Here is a 24,337-nt window from a genome sequence, read left to right as displayed (position 1 = left end):
ACATAGAAGAACTGTGTATGTCTTACTGACCCAGATAACCACAAAAAAGATGTCTTAATGACCAGATAACCACAACAGCACAAGAGATGATTCTACACATGGGCATAACCAGGTGGTCAATACCAAAATCAGATTGATTATATTCTTTGCAGCCAAAGATGGAGAAGCTCTATACAGTCAGCAAAAACAAGATCAGGAGCTGACTGTGGCTCAGATCATGAACTACTTATTGCAAAATCCATACTTAAAGAAAGTAGGGAAAACCACTAGACCATTCAGGTATGACCTAAATTAAATCCCTTACAATTATACAGTGGAAGTGACAAATAGATTCAAGGGATTAGATCTGATAGAGAGAGTTCCTGAAGAACTGTGGACAGAGGTTTGTAACATTGCACAAGAGGCAGTGATCAAGACCATCCCCAAGAAAAAAATGCAAAAAGGCAAAACAGTTGTCTGAGGAGGCCTTGAAAATAACTGAGAAAAGAAGAGAAGCTAAAGGCAAAGGAGAAAAGGAAAGATATATCCATCTGGATGCAGAGTTCCAAAGAATAGTAAGGAGATATAAGAAAGCCTTCCTCAGTGATCAATGCAAAGAAATAGAGAACAACAGAATAGGAAAGACTAGACATGTCTTCACGAAAACTAGAGCTACCAACAGAACATTTCATGCAAAGATGGGCACAATAAAGGACAGAAATGGTATGGACCTAAAAGAAGCAGAAGATATTAAGAAGAGGTGGCAAGAATAAACAAAAGAACTATACAAAAAAAGATCTTCATGACCCAGATAATCATGATGCTGTGGTCACTCACCTATAGCCAGACATCCTGGAATGCGAAGTCAAGTGGGCTTTAGGAAGCATCACTACAAACAAAGCTAGGGGAGGTGATGGAATTCCAGCTGAGCTATTTCAAATCCTAAAAGATGATGCTGTAAAAGTGCTGCACTCAATATGCCAGCAAATTTGGGAAACTCAGCAGTGGCCACAGGACTAGAAAAGGTCAGTTTTCATTCCAATCCGAAAGAAAGGCAACACCAAAGAATGTTCAGACTACCACACAATTGCACCCATCTCACATGCTAGCAAAGTAATGCTCAAAATTTTCCAAGACAGGCTTCAACAGTATGTGAACTGAGACCTTCCAGGTGCTCAAGCTGAATTTAGAAAAGGCAGAGGAACCAGAGATGAAACTGCCAACATCCGTCGGATCACAGAAAAAGCAAGAGAATCCCAAAACAACATCTACTTCTGCTTCATTGACGACTCTAAAACCTTTGACTGTGTGGATCACAACAAACTGTAGAAAATTCTTAAAGAGTGGAGAATACTCTCAGACCACCTTACCTGCCTCCTGAGAAATCTGTATGCAGGGCAAAAAGCAACAGATAGAACCAGACATGGAATGATGGACTGGTTCCAAATTGCAAAAAGAGTATGTCAAGGCTATATATTGTCACTTTGCTTATTTTAACTTATATGCAGGATACATCATGTGAAATGCCAGACTGGATGAAGCACAATATGGAATCAAGATTGCCAGGAGAAATATCAATAACCTCAGATATGCAGATGACACCACCCTTATGGCAGAAAGTGAAGAGAAACTAAAGAGCCGCTTGATGAAGGTGAAAGAAGAGAGTGAAAAAAACTGGCTTAAAACTCAGCATTCAAAAAACAAAGATCATGGCATCTGGTCCCATCACTTCATGGCAAATAGATGGAGAAACAATGGAAACAGTGACAGACTTTCTTTTGGGGGGCTCCAATATCACTGCAGATGGTAACTGCTGCCATGAAATTAAAAGACGCTTGCTCCTTGGAAGAAAAGCCATCATCAACCTAGACAGTGTATTAAAAAGCAGAGACATTACTTTACCAACAAAGGTCTGTCTAGTCAAAGCTATGGTTTTTCCAGTAGCCATGTATGGATGTGAGAATTGGACCAAAAAGAAAACTGAGCACCGAAGAATTGATGCTTTTGATCTGTGGTGCTGGAGAAGACTCTTGAGAGTCCCTTGGACAGCAAGGAGATCCAACCAGTCAATCCTAAAGGAAATCAGTCCTGAATATTCATTGGAAGGACTGATGCTGAGCTAAAGCTCCAGGATTCTGGCCACCTGATGCAAAGAACTAACTCATTGGAAAAGACCCTGATGCTGGGAAAGATTAAAGCAGGTGGAGAAGGGGATGACAGAGGATGAGATGGTTGGATGCCATCACCAACTGGATGGACATGACTTTGAGCAGGCTCTGGGAGTTGATGATGGACATGGAGGCCTGGCGTGCTACAGTCCCTGGTGTTGCGAAGAGTCAGACACAGCTGAGTGACTGAGCTGAACTGAGCTGAACCACAGCAGTGTGGTCACTCACCTGGAGCTGGGCATCCTGAGTGTGAGGTCAAGTGGGCCTTAGGGAACATTACTACAGACAGAGCTAGTGGAGGTGATGGAATTTTCCACCTGAGCTAATTCAAATCCTAAAAGATAATGTTGTGAAATTGACTGGTATGCTGAATGTGAAATGCTGCACTGAATATGTCAGAAAATTTGGAGAACTCAGCAGTGGCCACAAGACTGGTAAGGACAGTTTTCATTCCAATCCCAAAGAAAGACAGTGCCAAAGAATGTTCAAGCTACTGCACATTTACACTTGTTTCACATGCTAGCAAGGTAATGCTCAAAATCCTTCAAGCTAGGCTTCAGCAGTATGTGAACCAAGAACTTCCAGGTTTACAAGCTGGGTTTCAAAGAGACAGAGGAACCAGAGATGAAATTGCCAACATTCATTGGATCGTGGAGAAAGCAAGCAAGTTCCAGAAAATCGTCTACTTCTGCTTCATTGACTAAATTAAATCTTTTGACTTTGTGGATCACAACAAACTGTGGACAGTTCTTAAAGAGTTGGAAATACCAGACTTATTTGTCTGGGAATACCACCTTACTTGTCTCCTGAGAAACCTACATGCAGGTCAAGAAGCAACAGTTAGAACCTTACATGGAACAGCGGACTGGTTCAAAATTGGGAAAGGAGTACAAGAAGACTGTATATTGTCACCTTGCTTATTTAACTTATATGCAGAGTACGTCATATGAAATGCCAGGCTGGATGAATTACAAGCTAGAATCAAGGTTGCCGGGAGAAATATCAACAACTGCAGGTATGCAGATGATGCTACTCTAATGGCAGAAAGTGAAGAGGAACTAAAGAGCCTCTTGAAGGTAAAAGAGGAGAGTGAAAAAGCTGGCTTGAAATTCAGCATTCAAAAAACGAAGATCATGGCATTCACTTCCATCACTTCATGGCAAATGGAAGGGGAAAAAGTGAAAGTAGTAACAAATTTTATTTTCTTGGGCTCCAAAATCACTGTGGACAGTGACTGCAGCCATGATATTAAAAGAAGCTTGCTCCTTGGAAGGTAAGCTATGACAAATCTAGACAACATATTAAAAAACAGAGACATCACTTTGCCAACAATGGTCTGTATGGTCAAAGGTACGGTTTTTCTAGTTGTCATGTATGGATGTGAGAACTGGACAATAAAAAAGGCTGAGCACCAAAGAATGGATGCTTTTGAATTGTGGTGCTAGAGAAGACTCGTAAGAGTCCTTTGGACTTCAGAGAGATCAAACCAGTCAGTCCTAAAGAAAATCAACCCTGGAAGGACTGATGTTGAATATTCACTGGAAGGACTGATGAAGCTGAAGCTCCAGTATTTTCACCACCTGATGCAAAGAGCCCACTCATTGAAAAGACCCTGATGCTGGGGAAGACTGATGGCAAGAGGAGAAGATGGGCTGCAGGGGATAAGATGGTTAGACAGCATCACCAACTCAGTAGACATGAATCAAAGCAAATTCTATGTAGGAGATGGTAGAGAACAGGGGAGCCTGGCATGCTGTAGCCCATAGAGTCACTAAGAGTCATGCATGACTTGGCGACTGAACAACAAAAAGAAAGGCCACGAGGATATTTTTTGCTTGTCATAGTCCCAGCTCTCCTCCTTTGACCAAATGCCAATATCACATTAATTGGCTCTAAAAACAGACTGTCTTGCCACTTTCACCTCAAAAGAATAAGATCCATGTCTAGTAATTTTCTAGGAAGTTTTAAAATTTCTAAGACTTCACTAAGAAATCTCCTTTGTTTTCATTTTTATTTATGTCCCCAGAGAAGACATTTCCAAATTTGTGAAAATCCACCATTAAAAATTGATGGGGTTTGCTTTTAAGTGATAGATAGATATGCATGTAGAGATACATGTTTATAAAATATATAAGTATATAAACACATACACATATACACCCCCAGAAACACTTAGGAAGCCCTGTAGGATATATACCATATGTCCACAGTGGTTACTTTTTAGTGGTGGGAAGTAGATATTTTTATTTTGCTTGTCTTTGTTTTCTAATATTTCTACAATAATTTCTTTCCTTATTATAAAGCAAATACAATAAAAGTTTGTAGGCAGAAGGGTTTTTTTTTTTAATGAATAAGGTTTTAAAATAAAGGATGTTTTCTTTATTAACATTGTTTGAAGAGGTTAATCCTTTAATTACTACTGTAGAAACAAATGAAGTATCTAAACCCTAACTCACTAGCAGCCCTTAAAATGCTTATGAGGATATTCTATAGGAATTTATAGTTTCTCCTTAAAACTCATCTCATTAAGCACCTATGGTAATGTGTATATTTTCAGCTATTGTCTATGCAGGCATTAAATCTTACAAAAACGTGTAAGGCACTTTTACCTATCATTTTTTAACAATAATTTCCTTTGTTTCTTGTAGTTATTTTGACACCACCTGTCTTAGCGAGCCTAGGTTCTAGGCCACCAACACCTACTTAATTTTTTCATAAACTGTGGTCTTAATGATATTTTAGATAAATTCTGGAGCCTCCAAGTTACCATGACTCGGTAACTTGTTTTTCACACATTGGTATCTGTTTTTCACACATTGAACTATTACACATTTTCTCTTATGAAATGTAAGTACGGTTAGCCCTTGAGCAACACAGCTTTGAACTTCATGGGTCCACTTATACTCAAATTTCTTTCAATAAATATATACGACAGTCCTGGACTAACCACGAATGGTTGCATAACCACAGAAGTAGAGAGAGGGCATCCGCTCAGAGCATGGGTGCCCTTAACCTCCAATGCGTTTAGGGGTCGACTATATTTCAGTACTGAATTCAGTGCACCATTGTCTTAATTAGAAACTTGATTTTTTTTTAGACAGGTGGTACTTTATCCCATTTCACAATTAAGTATCTTCTAAAACTGTAGAATAAAATTTTTTTTTCTAATTTCTAATTTCTCTGCTCAAATTCTGAAACAAGTTGTTAAGGTATAGCTGGAGACAATATGATTAAAATTTCAGGCACTTGTTGCTTCCTCTTAGCTTCCTGCTTACCCTCTTAAAGGGCATGGGAGTCAAAAAAAAAAATCAGAGGACTGGTCCCTTTTTTATAAAAATATACTCAACGTGATCGTTATATCCTTCTTCTTTCGTTTAACAATAGAATACTTCATGAATATCGTTTTAATAATAGTGTAATTACATATTCACTGCTTTTTACCAAATTTATCTATTTTCTTATAAATAGACATTTAACATTTCCTTTTTTCACTTGTATGAATACTGTTGCAGTGTACATCTTTTGCATAAGCCATTTTCGGTGTTTCAGATTATTTTTCTACATGTATTCCCAGGATTGGAATTATTGAATCAAAAGCAATGAGCATTTATTGTTTCTGATACGTATAAAAAACTTTCCAAAGATGTCACTGCAGTTTACCCACCTTCCAACAATCAATGTGTTCATTCATTTCACCTTTCCCAACATTGACATCTTTACATTTTTGGAAATTTGGTCAATGAAAAGTGCTCTTTGTTGGTGGTATTTTGTTTTTGATTTCACATGTCTTAGTGAAGTGTTAATACCTCCCCATCTTGTGTACCCTAAAAACTTAGCTGTTAGTAAGCATGCATTTTAAAGTTTAAATGTCTTCTATATAAACAAGTTTATAGCCCCAAAATCAGAAATAGTCACATATTCCTGGGGGCAAATATCAGTGCAAATGCAAACAGGCCAATGTCAAGGTTTGTGAATATCAATCACGGTTATAATTGGAGGGCAGTTTTGTTATTTTCCTTCAAAGTTAGAAAATTGTTTTATGGAAGGATATTTTCTCTTCTACTAAATTTAAGTGTCTCTTCTGAAATTATATTTATTCTTATCAGGAAGTTTAGCAGTCCTAATTGTTATTTCAGACTCTTGCGCTGCTGAACCAGTTTAAATCTAAACTCACTCAAGCAATTGCTGAAACTCCTGAAAATGACATTTCTGAAACAGAAGTAGAAGATGATGAAGGATGGTAAGGCCTTTGATTTCTTTATATTAACTATGAACAAATGGACTCAGAGCAGAGACACTATTAAAACAGTTATAGCATGCTTTTTTTTTTTCAGACTTTACCTTCGATTATATTCTCATCTTATATGGTCTCAACCTCCTTTTACTCCATTTCAGTTCAGTAAGCATTTATTTAGTGCTTTGTGTATTCCCACTATTGTATTATCCAGTAGAAAATACACAGGAAATACATGTCACTATCCTTGCCCTAAATAGTTTTCTAATATCATGGAAAAGATAAGACTCACGTTTATCAACTAGAAAACAGTCTTAAAAAATTCCGAGTCATTTTTTTACACTTTCCCACAAACATTTTAGAACTCATTAGTCCATTTCATAATCCTACTAAGTTCCTCTTCAAATTTATGATCTCCTGGATCCTAGCAATACATACATAGTTAACTCATTTTTATCTTCGGATATTTTTCAGCTTTTAAAGACACTGATAAGAAATAAAGGGATGAATGTCCTGTGCTTAACACTTTATCCTATACTGGCGGAAAAAAAAAAAGAATTGTGCTTTCTCTTATCATTCTCCTCTGTCCTCCAGTTGACTTCACATGTAGTATATTAGGCCTCCCCACACCTAACTGCCTCCACCTCCCATGACACCCTGGCTCAGGCACGTTGCTGCAAGCAAGCCAGTGGGTCACCCCCACACATGACTCACTCTCTGGAGCCTCTGAACTGTCACACTGTGCCATTACCCCAACCCAGAATCACAGCCTCACTCCCCTCTGCCAAACGGCACCTCTCCCCCATTTCAAAACACTGCTCAGCACTCCCATGCTCCAGGAAACCAGTCAGCAAGATTTGTTGAGCACTCACAAATCTAGAGGGTGGAAAGAGGGCTGGAACACACATTTAAAAGGACATAAAAACACTTACTAAGAAGACATTTAAGCAAGTAAGACTCTGCAACTATATCTGACTTTAGTCAAAAGGGCCAGGTGATGATGAGTTGAATGGGATAAATCTTACCTAGCATACAATCCTGAAAGCACTTGTGTATTTCTCAGTCTATAATTTCTGTATGATTTGGGTTATGATGCCAATGTTTGTAAAACCCTGAGTCTCTTTTAATAGGTTTCTATTGCTTTTGTGTATTTGTTTATACTTAAATTCAAAGCTGCTTAAGACAGAAGCTAGCTTATCCCATAGTTCTCTGCCAAAGGTGAAGGCTCAGTGAGTGGTGAGTGACCCATAGAGATAAATGCACATTGCAAAGAACTTTCTGTTTTTTTATATGACTGGACAGGTTTAGTTTTATTTTGGATTCCTTGAATGTCTCAAAATATCTTTCAAATGTTTTGGGTTCAGCCACCACACACAAAAAATGTTTTGCCAAGTCCTCTTCCTCTTATTTTTGAATCCATATGCATTTTTTAAGGAAATATGATCCATGTGTTTCTGATTCATTTACACTTAACTCATCAAGATGGTGTTTTGTAAGAGCAGTTTGATGCCCAATAAGTTTTTTTAACCTTTTTATAAGCCATTTAAGTCCTTTTTTATTGAACAGGAAAGTCACCAACAAATTTAAACCCAGAAATTTCATTTGAAACTCATAACCCACAGGATTCAAATTTACTTTCAACTTGGCAAGACCATTTAACTTCCCAAGGTTCTTCCTAGTTCCTTGGTTCCATGTCCTCTCATTTTGAATCCCTCATTAGCATCAGATATCAATTAGTGTTTTTCAAAGTGTCATTTTTATTTTTGATGTGATTTCACAATACAATCAATATTCTAACACCCTCATTAGAAAGTTAAAACAGACGGGAAACTTCACCAGATTGGGGGCGGCAGGGGGAATAATCACAGGTCAGTGATATTGGCTAGTTCTCCATCTAGGAAACAGAAATAAGTGGTAAAGGAAGGGGGATTAGGATGAAGGAATGATTACCAGGTCTTCAAGGGGTTCCTTTCTGCTTCCAATTACAGTCACTTAACCAGAAAGTCAGAAGTCTACGCTAGGTACCTACATACTTTTTGTGTTTTTTTACTCTAACATCTAATTAAAACATCTGGGGTTCTTATCTACCACCTTTCTGTTGCAGTGTAAACTATTGAAATTTTGTAACCTGATAAGCAGTGGCATCACTTCTGTTCATAAACAAACCAGTATAAACCAGTTCAGCTTTATTAAATCCCTGGTGATTTAGATCATCTCTCATAAAATATATTCCACTAGGAAAAGATGTCTTATATTCAAAATGATTTATAGCAAATATTATGAGTGCATGGCATATGCATGTGTGTTATGCATAAATTACATGGTTCCCAGACTGTTTTGTAGGTCACGCTTGCCACTTTTCTAAGAAGTGAAAGTCAGCCAGTGCTGTACTACACTGCCAGGGTCTGTTATCTGAGGTAAAATGATTGCTTCTAAGACATTTTTATGTGTCCGCATGAGTGACCACACATTGAGGGATCATTTTCATTTTCTGTCAAGATAGAAACCATTACCAATTTGTTATGTTTTCTTTTACTTGGCAAACTGTTCTATTCGCATTTTTGGCCGAGCTGCTGTATTGGCATGGTATACAACAGACATTTGGGTACCATTCAGCTGCGTTCTACTTTTTATGCAAAAAAAAGTGGGCAGGGGAGAGAAAGAAAAGAAATATGATTCTATTGTAAACACCGTATATGGTGTTTGATAATTATTCCCAGATTTCACTGTCTAACAAGGCATTTAAGAAAGTGTTATTAGTAGATCTAAGCTGAAATGCGTGATAGAAATTTTTCACTCACAACGATTAGCATTTTTCCTTTGTAGGGATATATACTGCCAATATTTGATACTGGTAGTGACGGGCACCAGACGGGCACCAGATTCTAGTGTAGCAGCTAAAGGAACCTCTTTGCCATGACATTCCTTCTTCCCATCCTTCATCCCATAACATCACACACTCTTCTAGCTATAGTAACCGTCTTCAAACATGGATTTTATAAAATCAGTTAGATACATAGCAGGAGTTATCAGCCAAAGGATGTGTATGACCATGTAGATGAAGTCCATATGCCATTTTGAGTTTAGTTAGATAAAGCTTGGTTAGCTCCCAAAAAAGTTTTGAGAGTTGTGTCTGACAAGGCAGTAGGGAGACTTATAAAAAAAGAAAGCCACCTGCTCCTTATGCAACAAAATTAGCATTCCAAGAGGAAGGAAAAAAATTAAGTCTATGAGAGTAGACTGCAGTCTTGTGAACATTAACTATTCACTACTGTGTTCCATTGACACTTCTTTGCAGATCATTAACATAAAACTTCACAACAAATATACATGATAAAATAAAAAACAGTATAAATGTCTATCTGCCTTCATCCCTTTTTCTCTTCTTCTCTCTCTCCCCTTCACCACTTTGTTTAGTACATACAATATTCAGTAATATAAGAATAGGAAAACACTAACAATTGCAGTGGTTGCCTTAAGTAAACTGGAGAAGGAAATGGCAACCCACTCCAGTATTCTTGCCTGGAGAATCCCTCGGACAGAGGAGCCTGGCAGGCCACAGTCCATGGGGTCACTAAAGTCAGATACAACTTAGCAACTAAACCACCATCACCACCTCAAGTAAAGATTTTATATTTTTTATTATATAAGGAAAAGATATTCACTGTAGAAAAACCAGAGTATAGATACCTCAAAAGAAGTGAAGTAAAGTAAATCACCTGTGATCCCAAACTCAACAATAAGTGCTATTAATTTATGCATGTATATATGCCGTTCCACATACTTATGCATATTTTAAGCAGAGATGAGATTATATAATGCTGCAGTCTTATAATTAGATTTTTCCCCCTCAGCTATGTATAATAAATACTTGGCCTTGTGATATATAATTTTATGATATTCTGTTTGTATTCTGTATCGTGGCCATATAGTATTCCCTTACATGCTGAACCACATTTTGCTTGGTCAGTCCCTTGTTGGATGTTCAGGCTCTCTAGTTTTTATTATTACACATAGCACTGTAATGAATGTCCTTAGATCTGTGTCACTGCCACTTTTCTCAGGATAAGTTTCTAAAACTGGAGTTGCTTGGTCAGTGGGTATGCATGTTAGACTCTGCTAAATATTTTCAAGTGGCCCTAGCAAAATGTCATTCCAATTTATATTCCCAAGTAAATATCTTTTTTATGACTTGCTTTTAGGACTGTTAGAATCGTAAGAATTAATTATGGTACTTTGCAACGCTTAGTGAAAGAGAAGAACATTTCAGAAGAAATGCTTTTCCCTTGTAAACTTTTAAAAAATACCCAGTCTGGTTTGCTTCTGTTTTTAATGTATCAATAACTGGTACATATTTCAACATAACTCCTCAAGATTGTCAGCTCTAAGTATCCTTGTTCTTGGTTCTGAAAAAGTCTTCAAGATAATCCTTTGTGTTAGAACTTCAGGATCTAGAATTTTTTCCCCATTTTATTATTATACTCTGGCTTGCATTAAAAATCAGTTTTGTCTATCAGCCAGACAGTTTGTTTCTGCTAAAGATTAGAGTTCTGAGAACCAAGTTAGCATAGCATAGAAGCAACAAGTACCAGTTGTCTTGAGTATCCAAAACAGTGAAAATTTAATAATGTAGATGTTAAAAAAAGATTACAAACTGTTAGACCAATTTAGAACTCACTATAAGATACCATTAAAGGATACAGCCTCATTTCATTCCTTGTACTAGCAAAGCTATAAACACCTTTTATATGTAATACTATAATTACAAATGTAATGCATACTGTGTATGATTTGGTCATGTATTGAGTGAAAGGTGCTGTGACAACACATGAATATTGTAATTATATTCCCCACTTGATTCAAGCGGCACGTTGCCAGGCAAGGGTAACAAGTTGGTGTTCAGTTCAGTTCAGTCACTAAGTCATGTATGACTCTTTGCAACCCCATGGCCTGCAGCACACCAGGCTTCCCTGTCCATCACCAACTCCCAGAGCTTGCTCAAACTCATGTCCATCCAGTCGGTGATGTCATCCAAACATCTCATCCTCTCTTGCCCCCTCCTCTTCCTGCCTTCAATCTTTCCCGGCATCAGGGCTTTTTCTAAGGAGTCAGTTCTTCACATCAGGTGGCCAAAGTATTGGAGCTTCAGCATCAGTTTTTCCAATGAATGTTCAGGACTCTTTTCCTTTAGGATTGACTGGTTTGATCTCCATGAAGTCCTAGGGTCTCTCAAGAGTCTTCTCCAGCACCACAGTTCAAAAGCATCAATTCTTTAGTGCTCATCTTTCCTTTAGGGTCCAACTCTCACATCCATACATGACTACTGGAAAAACCATAGCTTTGACTATAGGGACCTTCGTTGGCAAAGTAATGTCTCTGTTTTTTAATATGCTGTCTAGGTTTGTCATAGCTTTTCTTCCTAGGAGCAAGCTTTTCTTCCAGGATAAGATCTGGGCAAGTCCTTCTACTCCACCATCTGTTCAGCAGCCTGAAAGTGAAAGTCGCTCAATCATGTATGTCTCTTTGTGACCCCATGGACTATACAGTCCATGGAATTCTCCAGGCCAGAAACTGGAGTAGGTAGCCATTCCCTTCTCCAGGGGATCTTCCCAACCCAGGGATCAAACCCAGGTCTCCCAGATTGCAGGTGGATTCTTTACCAGCTGAGCCATCAGAGAAGCCCAAGAATACCTGAATGGGTAGCATATTCCCTTCTCCAGGGGATCTTCCCAACCCAGGAATCAAACCAGGGTCTCCTGCATTGCAGGCAGATTCTTTACCTGCTGAGCTACCAGGGAAGCCAAGTTGGTGTAGGCAAACACACATACAGCTATAAGGAGACTGTGAAGCTAATGAAAGCCCAGGTTAGCCACCTAAGAGATCTTTACCCTTTAGTGATAAGTAGAACTTCAGGTCTCAAACTATTGGTCTCTGGGCCACTTTTATACTCTTAAAAATTCTTGGGCATTTGTTTATGTGAAATATATTTATCGATATTTACCTTATTAGGAATTAATACTAGAAATTGTAAATCACTTCAAAATAACAATAATGAACCTATTACATTTAACGTAAGTAATGTACTTTTATGAAGAATAATTATATTTTCAAAGCAGAAAATATATTCTCAGCAGCAAAAAAACTGAAAAGAGTGGTATTTATTTACATTTTTTCATATCTCTTATGTCCAGCATAACAGGAAGAGCTGGTTCTCATATCTACATTTCACTCTGTTTTGACCTAATACATCATGTGTTCTCTGAAAATTTTCTCTGCACATTCATGACAGGATGAGAATAATGAGGGTAAATAATGTCTTAGTATTCATAGAAAATAATTTTGACATTGCAGGCACAGTGACGCCCAACATTTTGAGAACTGATGGGTTAGAGCACCTTTAGTCATTGTGTGTGTCGCAGTGGTCCTCATTTATCAGAGGCTATGAGCCAGTCTGTAGGTCCTGGGAAGCTTTATTCCAGATCTTGGCTTGTGATCCTTGTTCTCAAGTGGTACCAAAGTGGTGCTTTCTGAATTAAATGCGCGCGGCACCGTTGACCTAGACTTGGTACTGTTGTTGTTGTTCAGTCACCCAGTCGTGTCCGACTCTCTGTGACCCCACGGACCGCAGCACACCAGCCCTCCTTGTCCCTCACCATCTCCCGAAGTTTGCCCAAGTTCATGTCCATTGCATCAGTGATGCCATCCAGCCATCTCATCCTCTGACGCCCTCTCCTGCTTCTGCCCTTAATTTTTCCCAGCATCAGGGACTTTTCCAGTGAGTCAGCTATTCTCATCAGGTGACCAAAATACTGGAACTTCAGCTTCAGCATCAGTCCTTCCAAAGAGTAGTCAGGGTTGATTTCCCTTAAGATTGACTGGTTTGATATCCTTGCTGTCCAAGGGACTCTCAGGAGTCTTCTCCAGCACCACTGTTCAAAAGGCATCAATTCTTTGGTGCTCTGCCTTCTTTATGGTCCAGCTCTCAAACAACCGTATGTGACCACTGGGAAGACCATAGCCTTGAGTATATGGACCTTTGTCAGCCAAGTGATGTCTCTGCTTTTCAACATACTGTCTAGGTTTGTCATCGTTTTCCTGTCAAGAGTGAATCATCTTCTGATTTCATGGTTGTGGTCACCATCCACAGTGATTTTAGAGCCCAAGAAGAGGAAATCTGTTACTACTTCCACTTTTTCCCCTTCTGTTGGCCATGAAGTAATGGGGCCAGATGCCATGATCTTAGTTTTTTCATGTTTAGTTTTAAGCTGGCTCTTTCACTCTCCTCCTTCACCCTCAAGGGGCTCTTTAGTTCCTCTTTGCTTTCTGCCATTAGAGTGGTATCATCTGCATCCTTGAGGTTGTTGAAGTTTCTCCTGCCTATCTTGATTCCAGCTTGTAACACATCCAGACCGGCATTTCTCATGATGTGCTCAGGGTATTGGTTTAACAAACAGGGTGACGGCGGACAGCCCTGTTGTACTCCTTTCTCCATCCAGAACCTATCAGTTGTTCTATACAGGGTTCTAACTGTTGCTTCTCAACCCATGCAGGTTTCTCAGGAGACAGGTAAGATGATCTGGTATTCCCATCTCTCTGAGAGCTTTCCACAGTTATTTATGATCCACACAGTCAAAGGCTTTAGCGTAGTCAATGAAACAAAGGTAGATGCTTTTCTGGAGTTCCTTTGCTTTCTCTGTGATCCAGCGAGTGTTGGCAGTTTGATCTCTGGTTCTTCTACCTTTTCTAAACCCAGCTTGGATGTCTGGAAGTTCTTGGTTCGCCAAGATTTTAAGCATGATCTTGCTAACATGGGAGATGAGTGCAGTTGTCTGATTGTTTGAACATTTATTTGTGGAAATTGGGATGAGAATTGACCTTTTCCAGTCCTGTGGCCACTGCTGAGTCTTCCAAATTTGCTGACATATTGACTGCAACACTTTGACAGCATCATTCTTTAGGCTTTTGAATAGCTCCACTGGAATTCCATCGCATCCACTAGCTTTATTGACAACAGTGCTTTCTAAGGCCTACTTGACTTCACAGTCCAGAATGTCTGGCTGTGGGTGACTGACTAAACCATCGTAGTTATCCAGTTCATTAAGATCTTTTTTGTACAGTTCTTCCATGTATTCTTTCCATCTCTTCTTGATCTCTTCTGCATCTACTAGGTCTCTACCATTTCTGTCCTTTATTGTGCACATCTTTGGTTGAAATGTTCCCTTGATATTTCCAATTTTCCTGAAGAGATATCTCGTCTTTCCCCTTCTGTTGTTTTCCTCTATTTTTATGCACTGTTCATCTAAGAAGGCCTTCTTGTCTCTCCTTGTTATTCTTTGGAACTCTGTGTTTAGTTGGATGTACCTTTCCCTCTTGATTTTCACTTCTCTCCTTTCTTCAGCTATTTGTAAAGCCTCTTCAGATAACCATTTTGCATACAGGTCCTGCATACAGGTTTCTCAGGAGGCAGGTAAAATGGTCTGGTATTCCCATCTTTTTAAGAATTTTCAACAGTTTGTTGCAATCCACACAGTCGAAGGCTTTAGAGTAGTCAATGAAGCAGAAGTAGATGTTTTATCAGGATTCTCTTGCTTTTTCTGTGATCCAACAGATGTTGGCAATTTCATCTCTGGTTCCTCTGCCTTTTCTCAATCCAACTTGAACATCTGAAAGTTCACGGTTCACATACTATTGAAGCCTGTCTTGGAGAATTTTGAGCATTGCTTTGCTAGCATGTGAGATGAGTGCAATTGTGCAGTAGTTTGAACATTCTTTAGCATTGCCCTTCTTTGGGATTGGAATGAAAACTAACATTTTCCAGTCCTGTGGCCACTGCTGAGTTTTCCAAATTTGCTGGCATATTGAGTGCAGCCCTTTCACAGCATCATCTTTTAGGATTTAAAATAGCTCAACTGGAATTCCATCACCTCCACTAGTTTTGTTTGTAGTAATGCTTCCTAAGGCCCACTTGACTTTGGACTGCAGGATGTCTGGCTTTCATCAAGAGGCTCTTTAGTTCCTCTTCGCTTTCTGCCATAAGGATGGAGCAAGTATCTTTTATTTTGTGGCTGCAGTCACCATCCACAGTGATTTTGGAACCCAGGAAAGTAATATCTGTCACTGCTTCCACTTTTTCCCCTCTGTTTGCCATGAAGTGATGGGACCAGATGTCATGATATTAGTTTTTTGAAAGTTGGGTTTTTTTGTTTTTTTAATTTTTTAATGAAGGATAATTGCTTTACAGGATTTTGTAGTTTTCTTTCATACATCAACAAGAATCAGCAGAATAGGTACATCCATGTCCTCTCCTTCCTGGAACTCCCTCCCATCTCCCTCCCCACCCCACCCTTCGGCCTGTCTCAGAGCCCCTGTTTGAGTTCCCTGATGGTCATATAGCAAATTCCCATTGGCTATCTGTTTTGTATATGGGATTGTAAATTCCTGTGTTATGCTCTCCATGCATCTCCCCTTCTCCCTCCTCTCCTCCCACTGTGTCCCACGGGTCTGTTCTCTATGTCTGAAGTAAGTCAGAGAGAGAAATATAAATATCATATACTGACACATATATATGGAATCTGAGGAGATGGCACTGATGAATTTATTTTCAGGGCAGCAGTGGAGAATGTCGAGTTTTTAAGTCAGCTTTTTCACTCTCCTTTTTCATCTTCATCAAGAGGCTCTTTAGTTCCTCTTCACTCTCTGCCATTAGAGTGTCATGAGCATATCTGAAGTTGTTGGTATTTCTCCTGGCAATCTTGATTCCAGCTTGTGATTCTTCCAGCCTGGCATTTTGCTTGATGTACTCTGCATGTATGCTAAATAAGTAGGATGCCAAAATACAGCCTTGCCGTACTCCTTTCCCAGTTTGGAACCAGTCAGTTATTCCACATCCAGTTCTAACTGTTGCTTCTTGACCCACATACAGGTTTCTCAGGAGACAGGTAAGGTGGCCTGGTACTCCCAATCTGTTGTTACGAATTTTCCAGTTTGTTGTGATCCACAAAGTCAAAGACTTTAACATAGTCAATGAAACAGAAGTAGATGTTTTTCTGGAAATTCCTTGCTTTCTCCATGATCCAGGGAATGTTGGCAATTTGATGTCTAGTTTTTCTTTCACTTAGCAGTATATATTTAAAAGTTCCTCCATGTCTTTTCATATTTTTCATAGCTCATTTTTTAACAATGAATAATGTTCCATTGTCTAAATGTACATAGTTGATTTATCCATTTACCTACTAAAGGATATCTTGGTTGCTTCCAAGTTTTGACAGTTAAAATTAAAAGTACTATAAACCTCTATCTGTAGGTTTTTGTGTAGACATGTTTCCGGATAAATACCAAGAACCATGATTGCTGTATTGTATGGTAAGAGTACGTTTATTTTTGTAAGAAATTGCCAAACTATCTTCCAGAGTGGTTGTTTCATTTTGTATTCCAACCAGCAATGAATAGGATTCCCTGCTGTATGTCTTCAGCAGCATTTGGGATTGTGTTTTGGATTTTGGCCATTGTGATAAGTGTGGTGGTGCTTTAGTTGCTAAGTCATGTTGACCCTTGTGACCCCGTGGACTGTACCCTACCAGGCTCCTCTGTCCATGGGATTTCCCAGGCAAGAATACTGGAGTAGGTTGCCATTTCCTTTTCCAGAGGATCTTCCTAACCCAGGAATCGAACTCAGGTTTCCTGCATTGTAGGGATTCTTTACCAACTGAGCTGTGGAGTAGTATCCAGTTGTTGCATTAATTTGCAATCCCCTAATGACCTGTGATGGTGATCACCAGGGCTTCCCTGGTGGCTCAGCTGGTAAAGAATCCGCCTGAAATGCAGGAGACCTGGGTCCAATCCCTGAGTTGGGAAGATCCCATGAAGAAGGGAATGACTACCCATTCCACAGTTCTTGCCTGGAGAATTCCATGGACAGAAGAGCCTGGCAGGCTGCAATCCACGAGGTCACAAAGAGTTGGACACAACTGAGCAACTAGCACTTTCACTTTCTTTTTACCTTTCTCAATGACCTGTGATGTTGGTCATCTCCTCACGTGCTATTTGCCATCTATATATTTACTTTGCTAAGGTTTTTTGCTCACTTTTTAATTAGCAAAAAATTAAAATTTTTCTCATTGTTGAGTTTTATGAGTTCTTTGTATATTTTGAATAACACTTCTCTATCAGATATATCTTGAGCAAATATTTTCTCCTAGTTTGTAGCTTGTCTTCTCATTCACTTGACATTGTTTTTCACAGAAGTGTTTTAATTTTAATGAAGTCCAGCTTATACAGTATTTTTTTCATAGATCACACCTTTGATGCTGTATCTAAAATATCCACTGTCATGTGGGTCTTCTCCTATGTTATCTCCTAGGCATTTTATACTTTTGCATTTTACATTAGCTCTATGATCAATTTTGAGTTAATTTTTGTGACAGGTGTAAGGTCTGTCTAGATTCAGTTTTGGGGTTTTTTTGTTTTTTGTGTTGTTTTTTTTTTGCTTGTGGAGTGTTTATGTTTTCACAGACTTTTTGTTTTGGCATATCTTCAGGGTTACTTTAATGTGAAATCTCATCATTTCTTTTAAAACCACTTGTTAAGTATACTTTTAGCAAATTACCAGTTATTCAGATTAATCAGTAAGATTACACAAAATATCTGGCAACCAGAGTCACTTATACTTGACTTTAAAGTAAGTGTACATCCTTTTTATGCTTATTTGTTTTTGCTGTTCTGCTGATAGTGGACTTCGCATGTGGCACAGTGGTAAAAAAAAAAAAAAAAAAAAGCCACCTGCCAATGCAGGAGATGCAAGAGATGCAGGTTCAATCCCTGGGTTAGGAAGATGCCCTGGAAGAGGAAATGGCAACCCCCTCCAATATTCTTGCCTGGAAAATCCCATGGACAGAGGAATCTGGCAGGTTACACTCCATGGGGTTGCAAAGAGTCAGACATGATTGAGCACATACATACATACATACTGGTAGTAGGAGATCTGGATCCCACCAATTCATTCTTGAAGCAAATATTTACTTCCATGTGCTACATTTCAGGCACCCTGCTATCTTCCCTTATTCAAACCTCCCAAGAGCCTCATAAGACTCTAAGGTTAGAGACCAACTGTGGTGGGTTTATTTCTAACTCTATCAGATAGTTAGTATTACTTTCATCCTATAAATGAAGAAACTGAGGCTCAAACAGATCATTTGTCCAAGATCACACACTAATAAATAGTGAAGATGTCAGTCACACTTAAGAGCCCATCCTGCCTCCAGAACACCAGCTCCTATCAACAGTCATTTGAACATGAAGTAATAATCTGCAGGATGAGAAGAAATCATAATAATTAATAGGATGAGTAGGACTTTCAGAGACTTTTGATTCTAAATAATAATATCTGTCTTCTGGAGCTGGTTACAGAGTATATCACCCATTCTCATCTTTGGAATACTTTCCATGTTCCTTTAAAAAAACATACATTCATGGAGGCTCTCTGTAATGCCAAATATTGAATCATTTCCTAATTATACAGTGGGCTATTAAATTATAGCAGCTGGTTCAAATCCCTCCTCTCACAATGACTGCAGCAAGCAGCCTCTCTTGCAAACCTCAATTTCTTCACCTGTAAAATAGAGATGACAATATGCACCTCAGAGTTATTATTAGAGTTAAATGAACTATAATTAATGTAAAGTAGTCGGAACATTTCAGGCAAAGATGAGTTCGATAAAGGACAGAAATGGTATGGACCTAACAGAAGCAGAAGATATTAAGAAGAGGTGGCAAAAATACACAGAAGAACTGTACAAAAAAGATCTTCACAACCCAGATAATCACAATGGTGTGATCACTCACCTAGAGCCAGACATCCTGGAATGTGAAGTCAAGTGGGCCTTAGAAAGCATCACTACGAACAAAGCTAGTGGAGGTGATGGAATTCCAGTTGAGCTATTTCAAATCCTGAAAGATGATGCTGTGAAAGTGCTGCACTCAGTATGCCAGCAAATTAGGAAAACTCAGGAGTGGCCATAGGACTGGAAAAGGTTAGTTTTCATTCCAATCCCTAAGAAAGGCAATCCGAAAGAATGCTCAAACTACCGCACAATTGCACTCATCTCACACGCTAGTAAGATAATGCTCAAAATTCTCCAAGCCAGGCTTCAGCAATACATGAACTGTGAACTTCCAGATGTTCAAGCTGGTTTTAGAAAAGGCAGAGGAACCAGAGATCAAATTGCCAATATCCACTGGATCATCAAAAAAGCAAGAAAGTTCCAGAAAAACATCTATTTCTGCTTCATTGACTACGCCAAAGCCTTCGACTGTGTGGATCACAATAAACTGTGGAAAATTCTGAAAGAGATGGGAATACCAAACCACCTGACCGGCCTCTTGAGAAACCTGTATGCAGGTCAGGAAGCAACAGTTAGAACTGGACGTGGAACAACAGACTGGTTCAAAATCGGAAAAGGAGTACGTCAAGGCTGTATATTGTCACCCTGTTTATTTAACTTATATGCAGAGTACATCATGAGAAACGCTGGGCTGGAAGAAGCACAAGCTGGAATCAAGATTGCTGGGAGAAATCAATAACTTCAGATATGCAGATGACACCACCCTTATGGCAGAGAGTGAAGAGGAACTAAAAAGCCTCTTGATGAAAATCAAAGAGGAGAGTGAAAAAGTTGGCTTAACTAAGATCATGGCATCTGGTCCCATCACCTCATGGGAAATAGATGGGGAGACAGTGTCAGACTTTATTTTTGGGGGCTCCAAAATTACTGCGGATGGTGACTGCAGCCATGAAATTAAAAGACGCTTACTCCTTGGAAGGAAAGTTATGACCAACCTGGATAGCATATTAAAAAGCAGAGACATTACTTTGCCAACAAAGGTCCATCTGGTCAAGGCTATGGTTTTTCCAGTGGTCATGTATGGATGTGAGAGTTGGACTATAAAGAAAGCTGAGCGCTGAAAAATTGATGATTTTAAATTGTGGTGTTGGAGAAGACTCTTAAGAGTCCCTTGGACTGCAAGGAGATCCAACCAGTCCATCCTAAAGGAGATCAGTCCTGGGTGTTCATTGGAAGGACTGATGCTGAAGCTGAAACTTCAGTACTTTGGCCACCTCATGCGAGGAGCTGACTCATTGGAAAAGACCCTGATGCTGGGAGGGATTGGGGGCAGGAGGAGAAGGGGACGACAGAGGATGAGATGGTTAGATGGCATCACCGACTCAATGGGCATGAGTTTGAGTAAACTCCAGGAGTTAGTGATGGACAGGGAGGCCTGGTGTGCTGCGGTTCACGGGGTCGCAAAGAATCGGACACGACTGAGCGACTGAACTGAACTGAACTGAGTCAACAGAGTGCCTGACTCTTAGGAAATGCTCAGGAAATATTAGGTGTGAGAGAAGGAGGGTGCATGGTAGCAGGGTAGTATTGATAAAGCTTGCCAGATTACCCAGACAACATAATCTAAATAAACTGGCAAAATGTTACTTATACAGTCCTCTCATTGTAATAACCTCAAAGAAAAAATAACATATAAAGAAAAGGCCAATGTTCATTTACTTATGTTATCTGTGACCTAGAAGGAATGTAGACATATTCATTAAATTGGCTAGTAGTGCTCAGTGATTCTATTTTAAAATCTGTTGAGAAAAGGGGATGAGTATAGTCACGCCGGTTCTTTAGCTGAATCCAGATTATAAAATGGTTAAGTGGGCTGAGTTTAGCTAATGTAAATATAGCATTCATAGAAAAAGAGGAGGAGAGTGGGAATACAGAGTCATAGATTGTAGACTCTCTCCAGAATCTCCCCCCCACCCCCCCACAACTGAAAGCATTTTGGAACAGAGAAAACTATATAGGCATAAGCAGTCTACTTCTATTAAAAAGTAAGTTTAAGGAACTTCCCTGGTGCTCCAGCAGCTAGGACTCCGAGCTCAGAGGGCAAGGGGCCCAGGTTCAATCACTGGTCAGGGAACTAGATCCCACATGCTGAAACTAAGACCCAGTTTAGCCAAATAAATAAATAAAATTTTTTTTTACGTTTAAGGAGCAAGCAAAGGTCCTTGGGATTAGCACAATGTAGTTAAAAAGTCATTTCTCAATGGTAGTTTTGAACAGCAATAAAGCCAGTACAAAATGAGAGACTGGAAGTTGCCATTGTACACAGGCAATCAAGAAATTCTCAGCAAGCATTTTGATATATTAACCATATCTGAAGTTATATGAGGCTTAAAGCAAGATAGAAAAACCCAAGTAGTAGGATTCCAGGCAGAATTTAAGGAAAGACTATACATAAATTGTACATAGTCTTGATTGTATTTCTCTAAAGAAAGCTTTAAACAATGTGTCATTTTCTTTCATAAGAGTTTTGTTGTTTGTTGTTCAGTCCATCTCAGTCCTGACTCTTTGTGACCCCATGGACACTGAATTATAAAACATTGAAAAGGAAAAGAAAAAGTCATTTTAATCTTATATCCCACAGATAATCATCACTATGCTTTTGTCTAGACTAGGAACACTCACTCTTTTATTATAAGCCTTTCTTCAGTGAATAATCCAGTAGTTAAATATTTTGTGTATCCACTGTTATTTCTTGGGCTAAAGGAATTTAAACCGCTGAGCCAGGTATGCATTTTTTTTTTATTTTAATTAAGGTTTATTTTACAGGTAAAAAAATTCACAGTTCTTATTGCTCATTTTTAGAATTTTAATATTATATACATTGTAAACACCACCAGAACAAGATCAAGAACACTAACAATACCCCAGAAAGTTTCCTCATGCCCCTTTTCAGCCGGTCACCACACCCAACCACTCTCTGATTTCTGTCAGCTCAGGTGTGCCTTTGATGACACTTTTGCTAGATTGAGTTCCAGAAAATTGAGTCATCCGTACGTGGACAGCAGTGTATGAAGTTGCTGTACGAAGTTCTGCATAGTGTAGGTGTTATTTATGTGTGTGCTGCAGTATATCCCAGAAAACAGATACAGCAGTCTTTGCCAGTTTCTACTCCACATTGTTTTCTATTTCTTTGTTTACTGGTAAAGTGAACTTGTTAAATATGTTAACTAGCCATTTATATTTCATTGTTGTTTTGGTGATGGTTAGTTGTATACTCTAAGATGATTATATATTTCTTACTGTTTTACAAAAGCTCTTAAATATTAAGAATGAAAAAAAAATAGAATGATATTATTTGCTTTCAATATTTTTACCAGTTTGTCATTGCCTTACAGTTTGTTTCTAGAGGTTTTTGTTTTGTTATGAAAAGAGTTTTAAATGTCCATTGCCAAATCTGCCAATCTTTTTCTCCATGTTTTCTGCCCAGTTTCATCTTTAGGCCTTTAAAAATTGCAGGATTATATAAATAGCTAGTTGTATCTTTCTCAAGTAATTTTATGGTTTTAATTTTACATCTTTAATCTATCTGGAACTGATTTGGTGTATTATATTAGGTTAATGTTACAACTTCTTTTTTCCTAAATTACTAATCACCACAACTGAATATGTTTCCCCACCATGTCCTTTATGATGGAATAGGTCTTATGTATATTTTTGGATCAGCTTCATTATTTTACATGGATTTTTCTATCTATTCCTGTGTCAGTACCTCAGTACTATAGCAGTGTAATACTATTTAATATTTGGTAAACAGGTTGGACTTTATTGTTCAACATTTTTATTTTTACTGTAAATGCTTAAACAACTGGTTAGTGTGCTACTTTCTTATTTTCTTTTAGTTAGCCACACCTGGAGAAACCTTAAGACAGTTGACCATGAAATCAATAAAAAGCCCTCATTATTTAACAGGTGGCCACTACCTGAATTGTGGCCCTAGAGCCAAGAAGGAAGTAATCAATCCTAGGCAAACCCCCTTCCTTCAAGGTAATGGAAAGATTGCATGTGGAAAATAAGTAGTGTGAGGAATAAAAAGAACAAAATCTAGGATATTTGATTGCCATTTTCTATTATAGGTATATAAAAGTTTTTATGAGAAGTTTGATCAGAATTTTTCCATCTCCTTGGTACTGAACAAAAGCACAAAGGATCAACAAAGGCATAGGATAGACAATATCTCACTTATATTTTATAAAATGTGAATTCCCAGGACATCTAGGGTGGCCTTGTATAAATGCAAGTCACAGAACTCACTTCCAAAGACATTCATTAATAATCTTTCTACCACCTGACATTTTGGATTATTAATACCCTTTTTCTTCTCTGGCACTAGTGGATACTCAAGTTACATATAATAATAATTTTCTATTCTTTGTGTTCAGATAGTTCACTTGACTATGATAAATAAAACAGTGGGCTTGAGCTATTTTTCTAAGCAGAAACAAACCACAGTAAGAAGTTAACTTTTACTGAACATTTTCAAAACACCTATCTTTTTTAAACCTATAAGTTTGATATTGTTCTTAGGCCCATATTCTATGGGAAGAATCTGAGGCACAGAAAGGTTACATAATTTTGGTCAAGATCTCATAGCTAGCAAGTGGTAGATTTCAGAAATAACCAGTTATGTTTGACTCAGTGATCTGCTTCTGTTTGTTTTCAAAAACATTACCTTGTTTGTGATTTTGTGTTCAACAATGCATATTTTTTGTATTTCTAATAAGGTACTGTTGTTTCAAACTGTAGTAACTAGGTCAGACAAGTGACTTAAGGACTTTAATTCTTGATCAAAAATTGTCTGACCATCTTTAGATCATGGAAAATGTTAAATTCACAGCCCTACTATTATAATCCCTATATTATTTGAAGAATTATAATTCAGAAAGTTACTCAGAATGTTAACTCGGACAAGTACCTGTGATTTATTTGTAATTTTTCTTAAAAATATAAATAGAGTGGTTGATTATGGAGTTTGAAGTTAGATCTGATTTTGAATGCTACTTTGGAAGTTACTAGCTGTGTAATCTTGGACAAATTATATATCCTTTCTTACCCTGTTC

The 24,337-nt window shown here is 38.4% G+C and overlaps 1 protein-coding gene across 3 annotated transcripts in view; it reads left to right on the top strand.

Annotated features, from left to right (window-relative positions):
- The window catches only part of CWC27 (CWC27 spliceosome associated cyclophilin), a 245,543-nt gene that overhangs the window by 190,089 nt on the left and 31,117 nt on the right, over positions 1 to 24,337 (top strand). For all 3 annotated transcript variants that reach the window (XR_006337842.1, XM_043887741.1, XM_043887740.1), the window contains exon 13: positions 6,284 to 6,387. Coding sequence is in view for 2 of the 3 variants with exons in the window: in XM_043887741.1 (XP_043743676.1) it covers positions 6,284 to 6,387 (104 nt within the window). In the remaining variant the exon portion in view is untranslated. The remainder of the gene's footprint in view (positions 1 to 6,283; positions 6,388 to 24,337) is intronic.

This window comes from Cervus elaphus, chromosome 25, assembly GCF_910594005.1.
Source record: "Cervus elaphus chromosome 25, mCerEla1.1, whole genome shotgun sequence".
NCBI lineage: Eukaryota > Metazoa > Chordata > Mammalia > Artiodactyla > Cervidae > Cervus > Cervus elaphus.
This window is presented reverse-complemented; position numbering and strand designations above follow the sequence as displayed.